We start from the raw sequence: 19,838 nt of genomic DNA on the forward strand, positions 1-19,838 counted from the left end.
GCGCGCAAGAGCTGAGAGAGCGCGCAAGAGCTGAGAGAGAGCGAGCGCGCAAGAGCTGAGAGAGAGCGAGCGCGCAAGAGCTGAGAGAGAGCGAGCGCGCAAGAGCTGAGAGAGAGCGAGCGCGCAAGAGCTGAGAGAGAGAGCGAGCGCGCAAGAGCTGAGAGAGAGAGCGAGCGCGCGCAAGAGCTGAGAGAGAGCGAGCGCGCGCAAGAGCTGAGAGAGAGCGAGCGCGCAAGAGCTGAGAGAGAGCGAGCGCGCAAGAGCTGAGAGAGAGACGAGCGCGCAAGAGCTGAGAGAGACGCGCGCGCAAGAGCTGAGAGAGCGCGCGCGCAAGAGCTGAGAGAGCGCGCGCGCAAGAGCTGAGAGAGCGCGCGCGCAAGAGCTGAGAGAGCGCGCGCGCAAGAGCTGAGAGAGAGCGCGCGCAAGAGCTGAGAGAGCGCGCGCGCAAGAGCTGAGAGAGAGCGCGCGCAAGAGCTGAGAGAGCGAGCGCGCAAGAGCTGAGAGAGAGAGCGCGCAAGAGCTGAGAGAGAGAGCGCGCAAGAGCTGAGAGAGCGCGCAAGAGCTGAGAGAGCGCGCAAGAGCTGAGAGAGCGCGCAAGAGCTGAGAGAGCGCGCAAGAGCTGAGAGAGCGCGCAAGAGCTGAGAGAGCGCGCAAGAGCTGAGAGAGCGCGCAAGAGCTGAGAGAGCGCGCAAGAGCTGAGAGAGAGCGCGCGAGCCTCCCAACAGACAGTTGGCCCCTTAGAAACTTCCACAATTCCTTCCTAGGTACAGAGCCACTCTAGGTACAGTCACAGAGCGAGGTCAAAAGGCATGGAAACTTCAATGGCCGCCAACTTAGACAACAAACATGCAGCTGGTCTATTGGTTTATGTGGCCAGGCTTCTTCAGTACGTCGTAAATCTCACCGCCACTCTGCTTTAGGGGCTTTTGTCTTGCCTTGCTCAAAGCCACCAAAGCAGCCCTCTTAAAGGACAATAAACATGACTTTAGTATTAGGTTGCTCCAATCAATCTGCCCTCTCTTCTCTTTCAGAGGGTCCCAAAGTGCGAGACCGACACAAGATGAATGACGCTGGACTCGATTCAGCAGGAGGTTGAGCAAACAAGGTAGTTTCGATGTGAATTAAGGTTCTGTGAGCTTTCAGTTTGGTCGCGTAGTAGGTCAATTTAACACAAACTACTTTTAACTCGCAGACGTGTAGCACTCCACAAACACAAAACCAGCCGTGTAGCACTCCACAAACACAAAACCAGCCGCAAACTACTACGTTCCTCTGAGAAAGGATCAGGACAGCATGGAAGGTGACGTGCACACAGCCTACACATTTCATATAGATGAGAGACCAGCTTGTTTACTGTTGCACAAAATTAGGCAAAAACGCTAACAAATGGACACATCCGTGATGCGGAGCCTGTGTCTCAATTACATGACAGGGAAGTTAGCCTGACCTACGAGTCCGTTCATATGATCTAGCCATGTGTACTGGAGGGGCCTTGAGGCTTTCCGCTCTTCTTACTACTCTCTCCCTCCACTTTGGTGGTTCCTTGTTTCCCCCAGGCCTACACAGCATGGCGGAAGCCCAGATCAAAAGGACGCGAGTAGGACTAGCCAGGACTGGGCCACCAGGGTCGTCACGGCAGCCCGTGGAGAGGACTCCGTGGAGAGGACTGAGCACCTGGCATTTGTCGCCGCTCACCCTGCACCCACCCTACTTCCCATTTAAGACCAGTACTGTAGGGTAAATCCCCACCATCACACACACACAGCTCCTACATCCCCCACCAACACACACACAGCTCCTACATCCCCCACCAACACACACACAGCTCCTACATCCCCACCATCACACACAGCTCCTACATCTCCACCATCACACACAGCTCCTACATCTCCCACCAACACACACACACACACAGCTCCTACATCCCCACCATCACACACACACACACACAGCTCCTACATCCCCCACCAACACCACCCCGTGGACACGTTTGGCTTTAGGTTGCAATGCCTCTGCTGGTTCTGGCAGGGAAATGGTTAAGGGAGATTAGCGCCTGTGTGTGTGTGTGTGTGTGTGTGTGTGTGTGTGTGTGTGTGTGTGTGTAATGTATTTGGAGTGGGGCCAGTGAACACGCCATGGGCATGAAAGAGAACAGTTGAAAGCAAACAGAGAAGGACAATGAGATGCTTTCTGCCATAAATGCAGAATGTTTGGCCCCTTTTTCCTCCTTTCTAAAGGCAAAAGATTAAAGAGGAACTCTTGGCTATTCATGGCGTCCTGTTCCCATTCTCCTTGGGTGTCGTAAAACCCCGCTTGCTTTTCTGCTAATAAAACAGTCCCTGCTTTGTGTTGAGTTTCTTCACGGAACACGTGAGGAGCTGGCAACCCTCTGAAAGACCTACGGATTCATTTCAAGTTTTAAATAAGCGGCATGAGTCGTGTCTGAAATCTAGGCTTGCCACCTACTTAAACTGCATACTGTGTAGTAATCATACTACATACTGTTTAGAACGTACTGTTAAGTAAAAACAAATGCAGTAAGCAACAAATATCAGCATACTAGTATCATCCTACTGAGAATGTGCAATTAATGCACAATTGCGTTGATTGCCGCCATTCATTCATTTTGGTATAGTTGATTATCAGCGGTTGTCAAACACGTCGGTATCGAAAAACTTTTCTCGTTCTCAATAGTGTGCAGCGAATTCTACTAGATGAAAAGCCGAAATGAGTATGACATCCTGGCATTTAAAAGCATACATTTTCAAAATTTCACATACTATATAAAGAAATGTGCATACCCAAAATGCCTGCAGTTTAGAATGCAAGTACAGGTATTGGGACATGGCCAATGTGAAAGAGAGGGGGGGTATTTCAGATTTTTCCCCCCATCTTGACTCCATCAGCAACATGACGCTTCCAAAGGAACTAGAATGTAGTACAAAAAAAAGCATGGCCAGAACTCTAATTCTTTGCGTAGAGTAGCAAATTGTCAATTTTTCACTCCAGAATGCAACAGTGACGCAACTGCATCCTGCATTTTGCAGAACATTCTAAACCTGCAAACATTGTAGTCGCTTGGCATGGGCAGCTTTTTGTGCTTTGTCAAAATGGAGCACCGGGTGGGAAATTCATGGAGATTTAGGAGGTATCCATTTATTGTTAACATCATCCAAACAAAAGCAGACCATATGCAGCTGAATACCCACCATGTTTAAGATTGCCTCCTCTCTGTTGTTCCTGCATCTGAAGCCGTAACAGTAGCAGAAAACAATGGAACAATTCATCGATCCATTAATGTCATGGATTGCTCAAAAGGTACACCTGGTTTTCAAGATATACATCTGGTTTTCACTACTCACTGATTTGAAGGAAGAGATGAAAACCATCAGACACTGGCCACGAGGAGTGGAATTACTCATCCCTGAATCAATCCTTTTTTTAAACTAAAATAATTGTAGGAGCTACAAAGTAGAGCCCAGAAGACATGAAACTATAATTCAACACTTACTTCCAATGTGGTCAAGACAGACCACACCAACCAACAAAAACACCAAGTACAAAAATCCTTCACTCACCTCTGATTTGGTGGACATATTGTCCTCCATGTCAGAGTAGTTAGCGTCCATCAGCTCTGGGAACGGCGGCAGCGTCAACGCCTTTCTGCGCTCCCCCAGCACCTCGCGGCCGTCCACCCGCAGTTTAGCGGGCTGCACCTGGGATTTGTCCTTCAGCAGTTTCTTATCTGAGTGGTGGGACTGGGCGTGCGAGAGGGACGAGCCCCCTGTCGGTTTTAACGAAAATTCCGCAAAGTTTTTCTTGCGCTTTTTGGTCATGTGGTCCTCGCAGTCAGTGACAGACAGTCGCTTGTTAGTCCCCGCCCCAGACCCGGCCCCGTGCAAGTAGCCCCCGTCCTGCCGGTGCTCCTTGGACATGGCCTTTGGCTCCTTGAAGCCCATCTTGGGGATGGGGGGGTTGTCACGAAGAAGAGGCTGGTTCTCTTTGGGTTTCTTGGAGAAATCTTTGGAGGCTTTGCTGGGTTCCCTGCCACAGTCTCGGAAGGCACTTTTGGTCTCTTTTGAAGGATTGTCTTTGTGGTCCTTTGAGGGTTTGTGTAGCTTGGATGAGCTGCTACTGTTAGTAGTGGTGGTGGTGGTGGTGGTGAGGAGGGCGCCAGTTCCTTTGGAGCTGTCCTGCGGCAAAAAGCACAGGCCAAAGATTAGGTCTCAATTTATTTAGATAGATGGTCTATCATCAAGTTATAGGATCCTATCAACTTTGACTCTTGATTTGCAACAACTTGCTTGAGTTCGGTTTTGCGCTACCTTTAAGTTTAGTGGATAGTTTAACATTGATAGTTAGTGAAACATCTTAAACCATTTGGATTACATATAACATTACATAAGCTTTGTAAATAACGAAAGGTTAGTTCAGCCCTAACTAATGCTCCAAGGATTACGCACTGGCAAGAGGGAAGTTGATAAATGGAGAAATCCCACTTCAGGGTCAGTGGACACGACAGGGCAAACACCTAATTAGTCTGTTTGACACGCTGGCGATTAGCAACAACGTGGGTCAAAAAGCTTGGCTAATAGTAACTCCCGGGATCCAGAGCAGATGGTAGGGGCCGAAAACTAACTTCTTGACCTCAAGGCCTTTTGTACATACAGTGCCTTCAGAAAGTATTCACACCCCTTGACTTTTTCCACATCTTGTGTTGTTACAGCCTGAATTTAAAATGGATTCAATTAAGATGTCAATGGCCAACACACAATAACCCCACAATGTCAAATTGGAATTGTTTATACATTTTTACTAATGAATAAAAAGCTGAAATGTCTTGAGTCAATAAGTATTCAACCCCTTTGTTACGGCAAGCCTAAATAAGTTCAGGAGTAAAACTCTGCATTATTAACAAGTCACATGATAAGTTGTGTGGACTTACTGTGTGCAATAGGTGTTTAACATGATTTTTGAATGACTACCTCATCTTTGTACCCCACACATACAGATAATTGTAAGGTCCCTCAGTCAAGCAGTGAATTTCAAACCCAGAATCAACCACAAAGACCAGAGAAGTTTTCCACTGCCTAATAAAAGAAGGGCACCTATTGGTAATGGATAACATTTTTTAAAGCAGACATTGAATATCCCTTTGAGCATGGTGAAGTTATTAATTACACTTTGGATGGTATATGAATAACCCCAATCACTGCTAAGATACAGGCGTCCTCCCTAACTCAGTTGCCGGAGAGGAAAGAAACCACTCAGGGATTTCACCATGAGTCCAATAGGGACTTTAAAAACAGTTTAGTGGCTGTGATAAGAGAAAACTGAGGATGTATCAACAACATTCTAGTTACTCCACAATAATAACCTAATTGACAAATGTGAAGAGGAAGCCTGTGCAGAATGACAATATTTCAAAACATGCATCCTGTTTGCAATAAGGCACTAAAGTAAAACTGAAAACAATGTGGCAAAGAAATTAACTGTGTCCTAATCACAAATGGTTGTGTTTGTGGCAAAACCAGCATGGTGGTGGCTGCATCGTTTTATGTGTATGCTTGTCATCATCAAGGTCTAAGGATTTATTTTAGCATAAAAATAAACTGAATAGAGCTAAACAGGCAAATCCTAGAGGGAAACCTAGTTCAATCTGCTTTCCAACAGACACTGGGAGTATTGTACAATCCAGGTGTGGAATGCCTTTAAATTTACCCAGAAAGACTAACAGCTGTAAAATCGCTGCCAAAGGGGATTCTAACATGTATTGACTCGTGGATACATATGTAAATTAGATATCTGTATTTCATTTTCAATAAATGTGCAAACTTTTCTAAAAACATGGTTTTCCCTGTCATTATGTGTGTGTAGATGGGTGAGATTTTTCTTGGTATTAATTTTGAATTCAGGATGTAACAACAAAATGTGGAATAAGTCAAGGGGTATGAATACTTTCTGAAGGCACTGTACGTACCACTGAAATTAGTCTAGAGTCTAGACTGTTGACTAGATATTGCAGGGAAATGTGTAGGGATAATGAAATTAGACGTTTGCCACGTCACAGTGAGATTTATTGGGGTCAAAAATCGGAAAAAATAAAATACACTACTGGGGACAATTTACTTGGCTTCTAGCGAGGGGGGCTTGACTACAATGCTCAAATCTATACACCCCTGACAACTAAATGAGCAAAGACAATGTAAAGTCTGGCCAAAGCATATCAAAGGAATCCTAATAATCAGTGTTCATTCATTTTAGAGAAAGCCATTGTGCCACCCTGGGGCTCTTGTACTGCTGTGTCAATGAAGAGTCTATTCTAGAACAACAAGATAAAATAAAAAAAGGGGATTCCAGTTTGCTTGAGAAGAGACCTGGGAACTTGTTTTGTCCAGAATGTGGGGGAAGGGAGGGAAGACTCAACAGCTGTAAGCGCGACCTTAAAAATTTGCGCGGACGGTGAAAAAAAACCTGAAGGTGGAAGCGAGTGCATTTCCTCTTCTCCAACTAAACGTGACCGGGGTCACGCCTTCTGGCCCCCAGTCAATATTTCATAGATGTCTTAAAGCCATTAAGCGCATCTAGACGGTAGGGGTGTGTTACGACCTGCCCAAACCCTTTGATTTTGTCGATCTGCTCCTGACCCCTTGACCTTTTGGACATCTAGCTGCTAACCCGCTCACACAAAACTGTTTAAGACCAGTAAAAGGTGGAGATAAAGTGATGCTCTATCAATAACAGCCCCCCCCACCTTTCCCGATACCAAAAGACTGGCACGTTAGTAGATGCTCCCAGAACATGTAAACCTATAGAGGCCATGAAAGTGAATGAACTGAGCAAAATCGAAGGTACCCCGTAATTGCACATGTCAACGGTTGCTGAATATCAAACAGCTACAGTCCTAAGAGTATCACAGGAATCCTTGCAAGTTAATACGATCTCTGTTCTAAAGAACTTTTCATGCCAAGCACCAGCAATTACAATCCATGTTACTTAAGACAGTAACATTTTAAATTGAGTATATGGATGTGTGCATTATGTACTTTACTAGTCTCCTTGTAATAATGACCTGCCACTCAGCACTATGTACAGAGAATATTACAACCCTGTACATAACAGTTCTGCTTAGATTAATAAAAAATACTCGTTGAGCTGTTTTGGAATGATGTGCAATAACGGAGTTTCAGCAGTTTTGTTTTGCCTATAAAAATGCACTTAAAGTCAAGTATAAAAAGTCAGACTGCCATAGCATTCAGTAACACTTAACAAAGCCATGTGGGGTACAAGTGAACCAGAAGGAGAGGAGACAACAGTAGGTGGGTTGCCATTGGACGTTAGTGTAAGTGTGTGTGTGACCCCTATGCTCCATCAGTAATCCATCACACAATCTGTTTGGATTGGAAACCATTTCCATGTGCACCAGGCCTTTCGTAACCCGGCCCTTGCAGGAGTGGGCTCTGACGGGCCGTGGTAAATGATACCATTTAAAGGGCCTAAAAATAACCCTTAATGGAAGCAACATGCCAGTTAGACCCCATGTACAGTGGGGAGAACAAGTATTTGATAACCTGCAAAATTGGCAGTGTTTCCTACTTAAAAATTAGACACCTACATGCTTTGTATCATAGGTACACTTCAACTGTGAGACGGAATCTAAATCAAAAATCCCGAAAATCACATTGTATGATTTTTAAGTAATTAATTTGCATTTTATTTCATGACATAAGTATTTGATCACCTACCAACCACTAAGAATTCCAGCTCTCACAGACCTGTTAATTTTTCTTTAAGAAGCCCTCCTGTTCTCCACTCATTACCTGTATTAACTGCACCTGTTTGAACTCGTTACCTGTATAAAAGACACCTGTCCACACACAGACTCCAACCTCTCCACAATGGCCAAGACCAGAGAGCTGTGTTAGGACATCAGGGATAAAATTGTAGACCTGCACAAGGCTGGGATGGGCTACAGGACAATAGGCAAGCAGCTTGGTGAGAAGGCAACAACCGTTGGCGCAATTATTAGAAAATGGAAGAAGTTCAAGATGACGGTCAATCACCCTCGGTCTGGGGCTCCATGCAAGATCTCACCTCGTGTGGCATCAATGATCATGAGGAAGGTGAGGGATCACCCCAGAACTACATGGCAGGACCTGGTCAATGACCTGAAGAGAGCTGGGACCACAGTCTCAAAGAAAACCATTAGTAACACACTACGCCGTCATGGATTAAAATCCTGCAGCGCACGCAAGGTCCCCCTGCTCAAGCCAGCGCATGTCCAGGCCCGTCTGAAGTTTGCCAATGACCATCTGGATGATCCAGAGGAGGAATGGGAGAAGGTCATGTGGTCTGATGAGACAAATATAGAGCTTTTTGGTCTAAACTCTTTTTGGTCTAAACAACCCCAAGAACACCATCCCAAACGTGAAGCATGGAGGTGGAAACATCATTCTTTGGGGATGCTTTTCTACAAAGGGGACAGGACGACTGCACCGTATTGAGGGGAGGATGGATGGGGCCATGTATCGCGAGATCTTGGCCAACAACCTCCTTCCCGCAGTAAGAGCATTGAAGATGGGTCGTGGCTGGGTCTTCCAGCATGACAATGACCCAAAACACACAGCCAGGTCAACTAAGGAGTGGCTCCGTAAGAAGCATCTCAAGGTCCTGGAGTGGCCTAGCCAGTCTCCAGACCTGAACCCAATAGAAAATCTTTGGAGGGAGCTGAAAGTCCGTATTGCCCAGCGACAGCCCCGAAACCTGAAGGATCTGGAGAAGGTCTGTATGGAGGAGTGGGCCAAAGTCCCTGCTGCAGTGTGTGCAAACCTGGTCAAGAACTACAGGAAACGTATGATCTCTGTAATTGCAAACAAAGGTTTATGTACCAAATATTAAGTTCTGCTTTTCTGATGTATCAAATACTTATGTCATGCAATAAAATGCAAATTAAAAATCATACAATGTGATTTTAGTTTTAGATTCCGTCTCTCACAGTTGAAGTGTACCTATGATAAAAATTACAGCCCTCTACATGCTTTGTAAGCAGGAAAACCTGCAAAATCGGCAGTGTATCAAATACTTGTTCTCCCCACTGTACATGTCGTTTCTATCCATGATTCTAAAATTGGTTCTCTGAGACTGCTAGAGAACAATTGTATCACAATGAAACACTGATACGTACCAAATTTCAACAGGCTTTAAAACTAGTGACTTCTTTATACTGCCTAATGGATACATTATGGCTGTTGCTATAACCGCTATCAGTAGCATACCTTGCATAAGCCCAAGTCGAGCATCTCTTGAAAATCCACAGACTTCAAATACCCTCAACATCTTTGAACCTAGCCAACTATGCAGGGATTAAGCTGGGGGAGACTTCGAAGAAGTGGGAATTTTTGGGGAAGAGAGGGAGGACGGGGAGACCGTCTAGCCCCGGGCTGTACCTGGAGACCGCCACTGACTTTTGACCCCGGGAAGGCCTTGCTCTTCTTCGCATCAGACAATGTCAATGTCAGGGAGCTGCTGGGGAGGGTGGGCAGCTTGAGATGCTGGCCGAACAGAGATGTGGAGCCCTCCTGCATTACCATCACCTGGAAGTAAAATGGGGTCATTAAACCGATGCCTTCATCCGAAGTGACTTATAGATCATAGGTGACACCCATTTTAATATAGAAAATGTAGCAGATGTGGGAATCAAACCTACAACAGAACCAACATAACAATAAAGACAATAAAACACCACAATAAAAAAAGACATTAACAGAATTATATTGTCCTGATCAGCATGTGTTAAACTGAGTTTTGTATCATATTGTGCGCTCAGTCTGGGAGTGAAGAGCTTTATGAACCGAAAGTACTGCATCAATTGGACAGTTTCTTATTTCCTGCTTATAATAGTGGATTCTGTGTGAAACTTAAGACCGCTTTAGTTTGGACAAAAACTTAAGCGAGGCAAACGTATTATCGTAGCGGTCTTGCCGATCCCAAGAGCAGTAAACTTAACATTCGAGCACTTAACACTGCACGTTACTCCTGGAGTCCCTCACAGACTGTCATCGCTTTGCATGGAATGACAGTGAGCACGCGAAGAAAAGACAACACAGCTGCTTCACTGTGGGTCTAAATTTGAGGGTGCGTCCGTTTGCGGTGTCACTTCAACATAGCAGCCGAGGGAAGAATGAATGTTTCATGTCTTGCCTAGCAGCAAGAGGTTAACAAAGGGTTAAAGCTCCACTGAGAACACGCGGCCTGTTTCTCGGAAGCTCCAGTGCCCTGCAGTTGAAATGAGCTGCTGTGAGTCAGCACCAAAACAACTTAGTAAGCATTTCCTTTCATACAACTTTCCCCACCTTCCGGTCTTTCCATTACCCTTTCTCCAATAGAAGAGGGGGACAATAGATCAAGGCACGGGGTGGGTTCCGCCTTTACAATGGCAGAGGAAACACTGGGTCAACAACATGCGGAAAGTCTCAGAAATAATAGAAGCTCATCCAACTGTGCGTATTGGATACAGGTCCCACATTTTACTGTGGGTCATGCTTAGAAGTCTATATTGCCATAGTGAGAGAGTCATAGCATTGGGGAAGCTACAATGTCAACACATTCTTATGTAAATGTTTCAATTTGAAGAGAACGCTAGTTCACATGTCTTACTTTAGAGTCTTCCAAACTTCTTTTGTTAGGATCCCGTTCCTGTGGACACACAAAAAGCATGTCAGTGTACACACAGCAATCAGCTGTATTGGAGAAGGCCTGAAAACATCCAGTGGGCTGAAGAAATGTGCCTGACAAACCAGTCTCTCAATTAAACCACATCACATTCAGTGCACATCTGTTGCCAATCGTATTCATTTCCTCTGAAAAGGCATCCAATCTACGTTAAGGTGCACGGTGTTGTGCGCACAGCCATAAAGCATTGGTGTGTTACTGGAATGAGCATGGCAGGGGGGCCTGCTAAAAATAAAAACACACCCCTGATCTTGTAAATTCCATAAGTTCCTGAAGATATTGTGCACTGAAATAATTAAGAAATCTATTCCAAAATTGACACTCCTATGTGGGCACACAAGGCTTTCTGGAGGTCACTGGGAAGAAAGACTAAACGTGTATAAACAAAAAAGCACTTCGTTCCAGTCATAAAACATGACAGAGAGAGTGGTTTGCCTGCAAATGGCTGACCTGATACATCCTTTTTCCTGCCAATGGCAGGTCTGATGTGTGACCGACATGGATGATACCTAGTTGCCAGCAAGGTCAAGGTTGTTTTTTAAAAGAGCTACTCATTGGTCTTATTCAACTTCTGAATTGTCATTTAAATAATTTACCTCTCCAGAGTGGTGTTTATCTCAACAGCCTTAAGCATGGGTGGCCATACTGGATATTCAGGGCTTTGCTCCAGCCCTGGTCCTGATGATTACCTCAATCAGGTGTTCAAGCAGGGATGGAGCAAGCCTGTATATCCAGTATGGCTACCCATGCTTAAGGCTAATAGGACAAACACCTGCTATTGAGATGTTCCTCCCCCACCCTCCAGTCTTGTCGTACCCCGCCGGCTTTGAGCAGCTTCCTGCGGAACTCCTCCGTGGGGTTGTTGAAGGTGAGCTTCTCGCAGCGCAGGTGATTGACAGGCGGGTGGCCGTCCAGGTGTAGGAACAGGTCGTAGTCGAAGCGCACTTTCTTAGGTTCTTCCTGTGAAGAACAGTGAGACATCCGTAGGAACAAAAGAAAGGAGTGAAGTCAGTTGCGTACTAAAGTCCAAAATGGTAAACATTCATACAAAAAAGGCAAAGTTGTTAACCATATGGAATTCATAAAGATTAACATCTGCACTGACCACATTAAATGTGACATTTTTCAAAAGCACAACATAGATTATTTAGAAATGACCAACGTGGGATGATCATGGTCACCAATGGTACATAAATCTGGTTAAGCCGTATGTTCACAGCTTGGGATCGTTAGTAAGCAATACGCGTCAAAACCTTGTTAAATGTACCTTATTTCTGAAGTAAACTTCAATGGGCAAGATGAAGCCTGCGTATCCAGACTCCTCCACTTTATAGGGTGGATCCTTACACACTGAAACGAAGGGGAGAAAAATCAGCTTTTCACTCAACGCAGGCGTCACTTGTAAAGGTGTGACGTGTCCTATGTAACAAATGCCAGTGTGTGCATAGAGTCCCTCAAGGATATATGAAATATCTGGGGAGCCGTGTGTCCCTGTGTGCTCGCTTCTCACCGATCTTCCACTGTTTCTAATGTGTCTGTCAATAAAGCCTTGAATAGGAAAGGGAGTGATTCTCCCCTCTCCTTTAATAAAAAAGGTCATGTGAATGTGACAACAGCACCAAGTCTCAAGGTAGCAGTTCATTTCATAGCATGGCTCTAATATAATTAGGTATTTTACCATGCATATTCATCAAGGCTACCTTAAGATTACAAACAGAAAGCCCTTTGTGTGTGTGTGTGTGTGTGTGTGTGTGTGTGTGTGTGTGTGTACAAGACATTGGCACTAATGGGAATTGGAATCTGTTGCTGCCAGCCAGCAGCACTTGCTTACAACTCAACACTGCCAGTGCCAAGACACTACATGAAATGCAGCGCTCTCTCATGGGATCTCATTATAAAACATGAAGACAATTTCCGCCAATAATCTGACGCAACGTCGATACCAGAAACCCTGGGTTTATATTAGATACAAATACACATCCCAAAGACTTGGATCCATCCAGCAGCACACCACGACACACTTAGTTCCCATCTAGCTGATCAGGACAAACAACCTGCGCTTCAGGTCAGGTGACCCTCTCAGACACCCGTTTGTCATTCTCTACATCCCAGGGGGCTTTGCAGCAAGACTGCCAGCTAGTCTGCATGTGTATATGTATTTACTGATAGTAGTTTCTCTTCAATTTGCCTTTCAGCTCCATTTCAATTATTTTCGCTTTTGTAAGTCTTTACAGATTAGTATGAGTAGCATAACCATAGCCAGTACAGATTGGACATTTACTTAGTGCTTTATCAATGTACAATGGGCTCCATTGCCCATTTCATCTCATTTGGAGGGGTAAGTACACTATATTTTATTTAACTAGGCAAGTCAGTTAAGAACAAATTCTTATTTACAATATCCAGCCTACCAAAAGGCCTCCTGCGGGGACGGGGCTGGGATATTTAAAAAATAATAATATAGGACAACACACACATCACGACGAGACAACACTACATAAAGAGAGACCTAAGACAACATATCAAGGTAGCAACACAGCATGGTAGCAGCACAAAACGTCGTACAAACATTATTGGGCACAGACAACAGCAAAGGGCAAGAAGGTCGAGATAACGATAAATCCCGCGAAGCAGCCACGACTGTCAGTAAGAGTGTCCATGATTGAGTCTTTGAATGAAGAGATTGAGATCAAACTGTCCAGTTTGAGTGTTTGTTGCAGCTCGTTCCAGTCGCTAGCTGCAGCGAACTGAAAAGACGAGCAACCCAGGGATGTGTGTGCTTTGGGGACCTTTAACAGAATGTGACTGGCAGAACGGGTGTTGTATGTGGAGGATGAGAGCTGCAGTAGATGTCTCAGATAGGGGGGAGTGAGGTCTAAAATAGTTGTATAACTAAGCATCAACCAGTGGGTCTTGCGACAGGTAGACAGAGATGACCAGCGTACAGAAGAGTATAGAGTGCAGTGATGTGTCCTATAAGGAGCATTGGTGGCAAATCTGATTGCCGAATGGTAAAGAACATCTAACCGCTCGAGAGCACCCTTACCTGCTAATCTATAAATTACGTTTCCGTAATCTAGCATGGGTAGGATGGTCATCTGAATCAGGGTTAGTTTGGCAGCTGGGGTGGAAGAGGAGCGATTACAATAGAGAAAACCAAGTCTAGATTTAACTTCAGCCTGCAGCTTTGATATGTGCTGAGAGAAGGACAGTGTACCGTCTAGCCATACTCTCAAGTACTTGTATGAGGTGACTACCTCAAGCTCTAAACCCTCAGGAGGTAGTAAATCACACCTGTGGGGAGAGGGGCATTCTTCTTACCAAACCACATGACCTTTGTTTTGGAGGTGTTCAGAACAAGGTTAAGGGCAGAGAAAGCTTGTTGGACACTAGGAAAGATTTGTTGTAGAGCGTTTAATAATCCGGGGAGGGGCCAGCTGAGTATAAGACTATCTGCATATAAATGGATTCCTATTGCCTGAGCAATGTTGTTGAAGTAAACTGACAAGAGTGTGGGGCCTAGGATCAAACCTTGGGGTACGCCCTTGGTGACAGGCGGTGGCTGAGACAGCAGATGTGCAGTGTATAAAGTCAGAACTCTTTGAGAGCGGTAGTTATCAAACCAGGCCAAAGACCCCTCAGAGACATCAATACTCCTTAGCCGGCCCACAAGAATGGAATGGTCTACCGTCTCAAAAGCCTTGGCCAAGTCAATAAAAATAGCAGCACAACATTGCTTAGAATCAAGGGCAATGGTGACATCATTGAGGACCATTAAGGTTGCTGTGACATCCATAACCTGAGCAGAAACCAGATTGCATACCAGAGAGAATACCATTAGACATCAAGAAAACCAGTCAGTTGATTATTTTTCCAACACGTTTGATAAAACAGGGCAAAAATAAAAAATAAGCCTATAACAGTTAGGATCAGCTTGATCTCCCCTTTAAAAATAAAGGATGAACCGTGGCTGCCTTCCAAGCAATGGAAACCTCCCCAGAAAGGAGAGACAGGTTAAAAACGGTCAGAGATCGGCTTGGTGATGATACGGGCAGCAACCTTAAGAACCTAAACCCAGATGTTTTTTGGGGGTCAAGTTTAAGGTGCTAAAGGAGCTCCTCGGACTAGTGACCGCCTGCAAGGAGAAACTTTGTAGCGGGGCAGGGGGAAAAGAGGAGAATCGGGGCTAGTTGCATTAGAAGGGGTGGGAGATGAAGAAATGTTGGACAGGCAAGGCTGAGTCAAATAGGAATCCTGACTTAATGAAGTTGTGATTAAAGAGCTCAGCCATGTGCTTATTGTAAGTAACAATCACATCATCAACATTAAGGGACATGGGCAGCTGTGAGGAGGGTTTATTCTCCAGGTCTTTAACTGTTTTCCAGAACTTCTTGGGGTTAGACCCACAGAAAGAAAACTGCTCCTAAAAGTAACTAACTTTGGCCCTCCGGATAGCCTGAGTGCACTTATTTCTCATTTGCCTGAACGAGAGCCAGTCAGTATGCGCATGCTGAGCGTTTCGCCAAATGCAATTCTTCAGGTGGAGTAACTCTGCAAGATCACAGTCGAACCAGGGGCTGAACCTGTTTTTAATTCTCATTTTCTTTATGGGGGCATGTTTGTTAACAATACCACTGAAAATATCAAAAAAGAAGTTCCAGGGGTCTTCGTCAGAGCTTCGTCAAGCTGATTCTATACCATTTTAACAGAGGCCAGTTCATGAAGGAAGGCTTGCTCATTAAAGTTTTTTAGCAAGCGTCTATGACAAAATCAGGACAGGTCGTTTCACTGAGCCATTACGAACACAGGCTGTAAAACAGTGATCACTAAGGTCATTACAGGAAAGACTATTACCCATCAGGATTATTTCTAAGGATAACGTTGAGGAGAGTAGTCTTTTCTGGGTGGTTGGAGTCATACCTTGTGGGATTGGTAATAATCTGAGAAATATTTAGGGTGTCCCATTGCTGTAGGACTTGGTCAGGTGGTTTAAGAATGTCTCAGTTTAGATCACCTAGCAGGACAAATTCAGAGTTAGTGTAAGGGGCCAGGAGAGAGCTCAGGGCAGGTAGGATACAGGTCGGTGCTGATGAAGGACGATAGCACCCAGCAACAGTCAACAAAGAGCTATTTGAAAGTTTAATGCTTAAAACCAGCAAATCAAATTGTTTGGGGACAGACTTGGAGACAACCGAGCACTGAAGTTGATCCTTGGTAAAGTGCCACTCTCCCACTTTTGGAAGATCTGTCTTGCCGAAAAAGGTTATAACCAGAAAGGGTTAACATCAGTATTCAAACCGCTCTTCCTTAACCACGTCTCAGAAATGACTACACATTTGGATTGGAGCTGTGAACACACACTTTAATTTGATCCATTCTAGGTAATAAGCTTCTAGTGTTAACATGCAGAAAACCCAGGCTTTTACGAGAGCAGAAATCAGTGAAGCAGATATCAGAGCACAAGTCAGAATTGGGGCTAGCAACAGTAGATGGGCCAGGGTAAACATGCACATTTCCAGATATCATCAGCAGTAATACAATCAAGGCACAGCAGAGGACAAGGAGAGCTCTGCAGTGTTGATTTATTACATTTGAATGTGCATTAGATGGCAACAAGATCATATTGTACAGCAATTTCATCAGGTAACATGAATACAAAACCAGCGAGAGGTGGTTAGATTAGGATGGGAGGCCAAAAGTCTGTGTAACCAATAGAGAGTCAGAGTCCTGAGTGTGGGAACAAAGTCTGTCCCACGGTTGGGTAAATAAGAAAGTTCAGAGTCAGCAAAGCATGCAGGAGTCATGAGGCAAATAGCAAAATGCACAAGAAAAATATATACAGTGGTTCCTCCTTTAAAAAAAGTCACGTCATACTGCGGCACACCATGCGTGCTACTGCAGCATTCTGTGGCGCGTCATTTAATTCTCAGCTATTTCTGTAAGTTATTGCTAGTTTGACCACCAGAGGGCATCTTTGAGAACCATTTGATGGTATTTCGTATTGTCATTACCAGAGAATTTCAAACCTTTTTTGTAATAACATAGTATACGGGATTGATTAAGAAATTTGGCTTAATTAATTTGATTAATATTATAGCGTTTCAAATCGGTGACGTCACTTGTTCTGAGACCTTGAAGTAGTTGTTCCCCTTGCTCTGCAAGGGCCGTGGCTTTTGGGGAGCGATGGGTAACGATGCTTCGAAGGTGGCTGTTGTCTATATGTGCAGAGGGTCCCTGGTTCGAGCCCAGGTAGGGGCGAGGAGGAACGGAAGCAAAACTGTTACACGGGCACCATTTTAAATCAAGAGAGTCTCCTCTTTGTAATTATGTAAGTCTGGGCAGCGACCTTATTTGTCATCGATCGCGAAACCATAAATAGTCAGAAGTTTTGCATTTTTTCCCTACTTTTTTATTATGCAGACATAAGCACAGCTGACACCAGAGGTGCGGATGTTTACTTTCTACACAAGTAGTTTTTTCCCCCCAGTTTCATCCGATGAACAGATTGTGGTAAAATAAAAAGGGATACATTTTTTATGGAATTCTAAGCATCACTCCAGTCAAAACAGGCTATGCGAACATTTGATTCCATTAATTTGCTATGGGCTCACGCTAGTGTTCAGCGCTATAGATAGCCAGAGCGAATTTACAAAAGCACTCGAATGTCCATTGAGAAAGCACAACGACTATACCATTTAGCTAAGCTAAGAATGACAAGAATAATCAAGTCAATAAACATTGGATAGTTAGATAACTATAGGCTAATATACTGGCAAGTTTGATGTATAACTGCTAACGTTAGGTAGCATACATAGCATATCATTACAACAGTATATACACACACACACACACACCGGTATGTGGTTCGTAAGGACAGCGTAGCTAACAAATTGTCAGCCAACATAACGTGTAAGGTAACTTATCTGAAAAGTCATTACTTTATTACATTGAGTAAGTAGCAAGCTACCCCTTGGTCGTTTGGGCAAATCTGGTCTGTGATAGGAGGGGGGTTTTCACACCTAGCTCGGCTATTAGACTATTCTTTAGTAAAGGTTGAATAGTCTAAAGTTCAGCTATTAGCCCCTCCTCCCCAACTTGCAACAAATCTCATTCCTTTCCCTCTTCCACACGGCATTATTCTGCTGCTGACTGGCTCGCTTGTGGGCATGCTGGCAGAATATGGCAGCATCTTCGGTTGTGCGTCAAGAATTCTGCATAAGGTAGCACGTTTGTATGAAGGTGTGGTTATTCACAGGCAAATTGTTATATGCTATGGAGGTACATGTGTCTTTTTGTCGAGAGCAAAAACGTTTTTATTATTTTCAATCAAAAATAATTGTTCTGAAAGCAACCTTTTTCCGACAAAGGAAGTCATAGCAGACGCCTAGGAAGAAGGACTCTGGTAAGCAGCACTGGGCTGTACTGACGTATCCTGAAAATGACATCTGCTGCTTTAGATTGAACGGTCATCTCTCAGTTATTGTTTTCATATCTATAATTTTAAAAAAGCTGTTTTCTTTACTTTCAGAGAGCAAGCTGACCAAGGGGTCGAACATGTAGATATTGCCAGATGTTCACTGTCCGAAGAACATGCCGTGGAAGCTTTATTGCTGGCAAAAGTGTCTAGAACCAGAGGTAACTGTTCTGTGTTCTTTTTCTCCATCTCTGCCTGTCTTGTTGTACATGGAACCTGTCTCACATGCATTAATTAAACAACCCTTAAGATGTCAGCTGCTAATTTTCAGATTTACACCACATAAACACAGCCATTTTCACTGGACTATCTGTTGCTGCCAAGTCATGATTTCCCTGGGGGTTAGCCTTGCAATAACCAAGTGGTGAGACACATAGCCCTCTATATTTAAATGTTTCAGGTACACTCCGATAGGTGTCGGCGTCACATACAGTATCTTCTATTGACATTATCTTCTATTGTTTGTCCTCATGTGTCTGTTTTTCAGCATAAAGTACTCTGTAACCACTTAGTGTGGACACCAGGTGAGACCACACACACATAGTCTCTCTTCTTCACTTCATCCCTCTCCCCCCTAAATCCTCTAGGTTTTATCAGCTGTTTTGGTGAACCCCTCCCGCATCTGAACTGGCTGACAGAGGGCACAGCATGATCATAGGTGAGATGTCACTTGGTCGGGTCAACAGGAAGTATTATTGAAGAGATGCTTTACATAGAAATACAGACAGATGTAGTAGTCCCAGAGTTAATGATTCAAGGTCAGTTTTGCATTTCACCTCCTGATTTAAGATGACTGACCGTGTTACAATAAAAAAAGACAAGGCTTAAATCATGCTCTCTGCAGGTATGTTTTGATGTGAGAGAGGAAGCCAGTCCCGTCATCGCCACCTCACCCGCTCTTAAGATAACCAGCCTTGGGCCCCCAGTTGGCCCGAAGGTTAGGAGACACCGCAATTGTGATGAACTGAGAGAATATTAGGGTAGCACTAATTCATAAACCATATGCTGTCTGCCGCTGTTCTTACCTCTTTCCCTTTCTGTCTTCTACCCCTCTCTCCCCACCTCGTCTTTGTTCCTCGTTTTATAATGTACACCATATGTGCATTGAAGTACAGATTGAACTTGTATTTATAATATTACAATTATCAGAATTCTAATGCATTTATGTATTTATAACACCTGGATAATGAACCTGGATAATGATATAGGACTTCAATAAAGCGTTTCACATTTTCCACTGGTTGAAATGAAGTATCTCATTGAAATACTATCCTGTGTCCTCAGATTAATGCAGATGAAGAGAGTTTGATATGCATTGTTTTTCTCTCTGTATATATGAATTACAAATCAATTATGTTTCTAGTCTATTGCATAGTTACAATGTGTAATCATTGATGTCCCAGGAGCGATAAACACTGTTGAAGTGTATAATTGTAATACATACATGCAGACACAGCATCATTCAAATAATGGAGTTTGATATGACTGAAAAAGAATGTCTCAGATTCATACCTGAACCGCACGTTTATTTGCCAAGGAAGAGTACATGATCAGTGAACATATTCAATGTACAGGCTACAATGTTGGAATCTCACAAGTGGTAATAACTACAGTACATGTGTATATAGGACTT

The 19,838-nt window shown here is 44.1% G+C and overlaps 1 protein-coding gene and 1 long non-coding RNA gene across 2 annotated transcripts in view; one reads left to right on the forward strand and one right to left on the reverse strand.

The window, feature by feature from the left end:
* LOC139534570 (protein AF-9-like) overlaps positions 1-19,838 on the reverse strand; it is a 69,508-nt gene that overhangs the window by 24,908 nt on the left and 24,762 nt on the right. The window contains exons 3-7 of the mRNA XM_071333804.1: positions 11,999-12,081; positions 11,548-11,691; positions 10,657-10,695; positions 9,447-9,593; positions 3,579-4,193 (exon numbers count right to left, since the gene is read on the reverse strand). Coding sequence (XP_071189905.1) covers positions 3,579-4,193; positions 9,447-9,593; positions 10,657-10,695; positions 11,548-11,691; positions 11,999-12,081 — 1,028 coding nt within the window. The remainder of the gene's footprint in view (positions 1-3,578; positions 4,194-9,446; positions 9,594-10,656; positions 10,696-11,547; positions 11,692-11,998; positions 12,082-19,838) is intronic.
* LOC139534571 (uncharacterized) lies at positions 17,867-19,442 on the forward strand. Its single transcript, XR_011666970.1, has 4 exons — positions 17,867-18,133; positions 18,260-18,366; positions 18,793-18,863; positions 19,050-19,442. It is a non-coding gene; the product is annotated as an uncharacterized lncRNA (long non-coding RNA).

This window comes from Salvelinus alpinus, chromosome 11, assembly GCF_045679555.1.
Source record: "Salvelinus alpinus chromosome 11, SLU_Salpinus.1, whole genome shotgun sequence".
In the NCBI taxonomy this organism is placed as follows: Eukaryota; Metazoa; Chordata; class Actinopteri; order Salmoniformes; family Salmonidae; genus Salvelinus; species Salvelinus alpinus.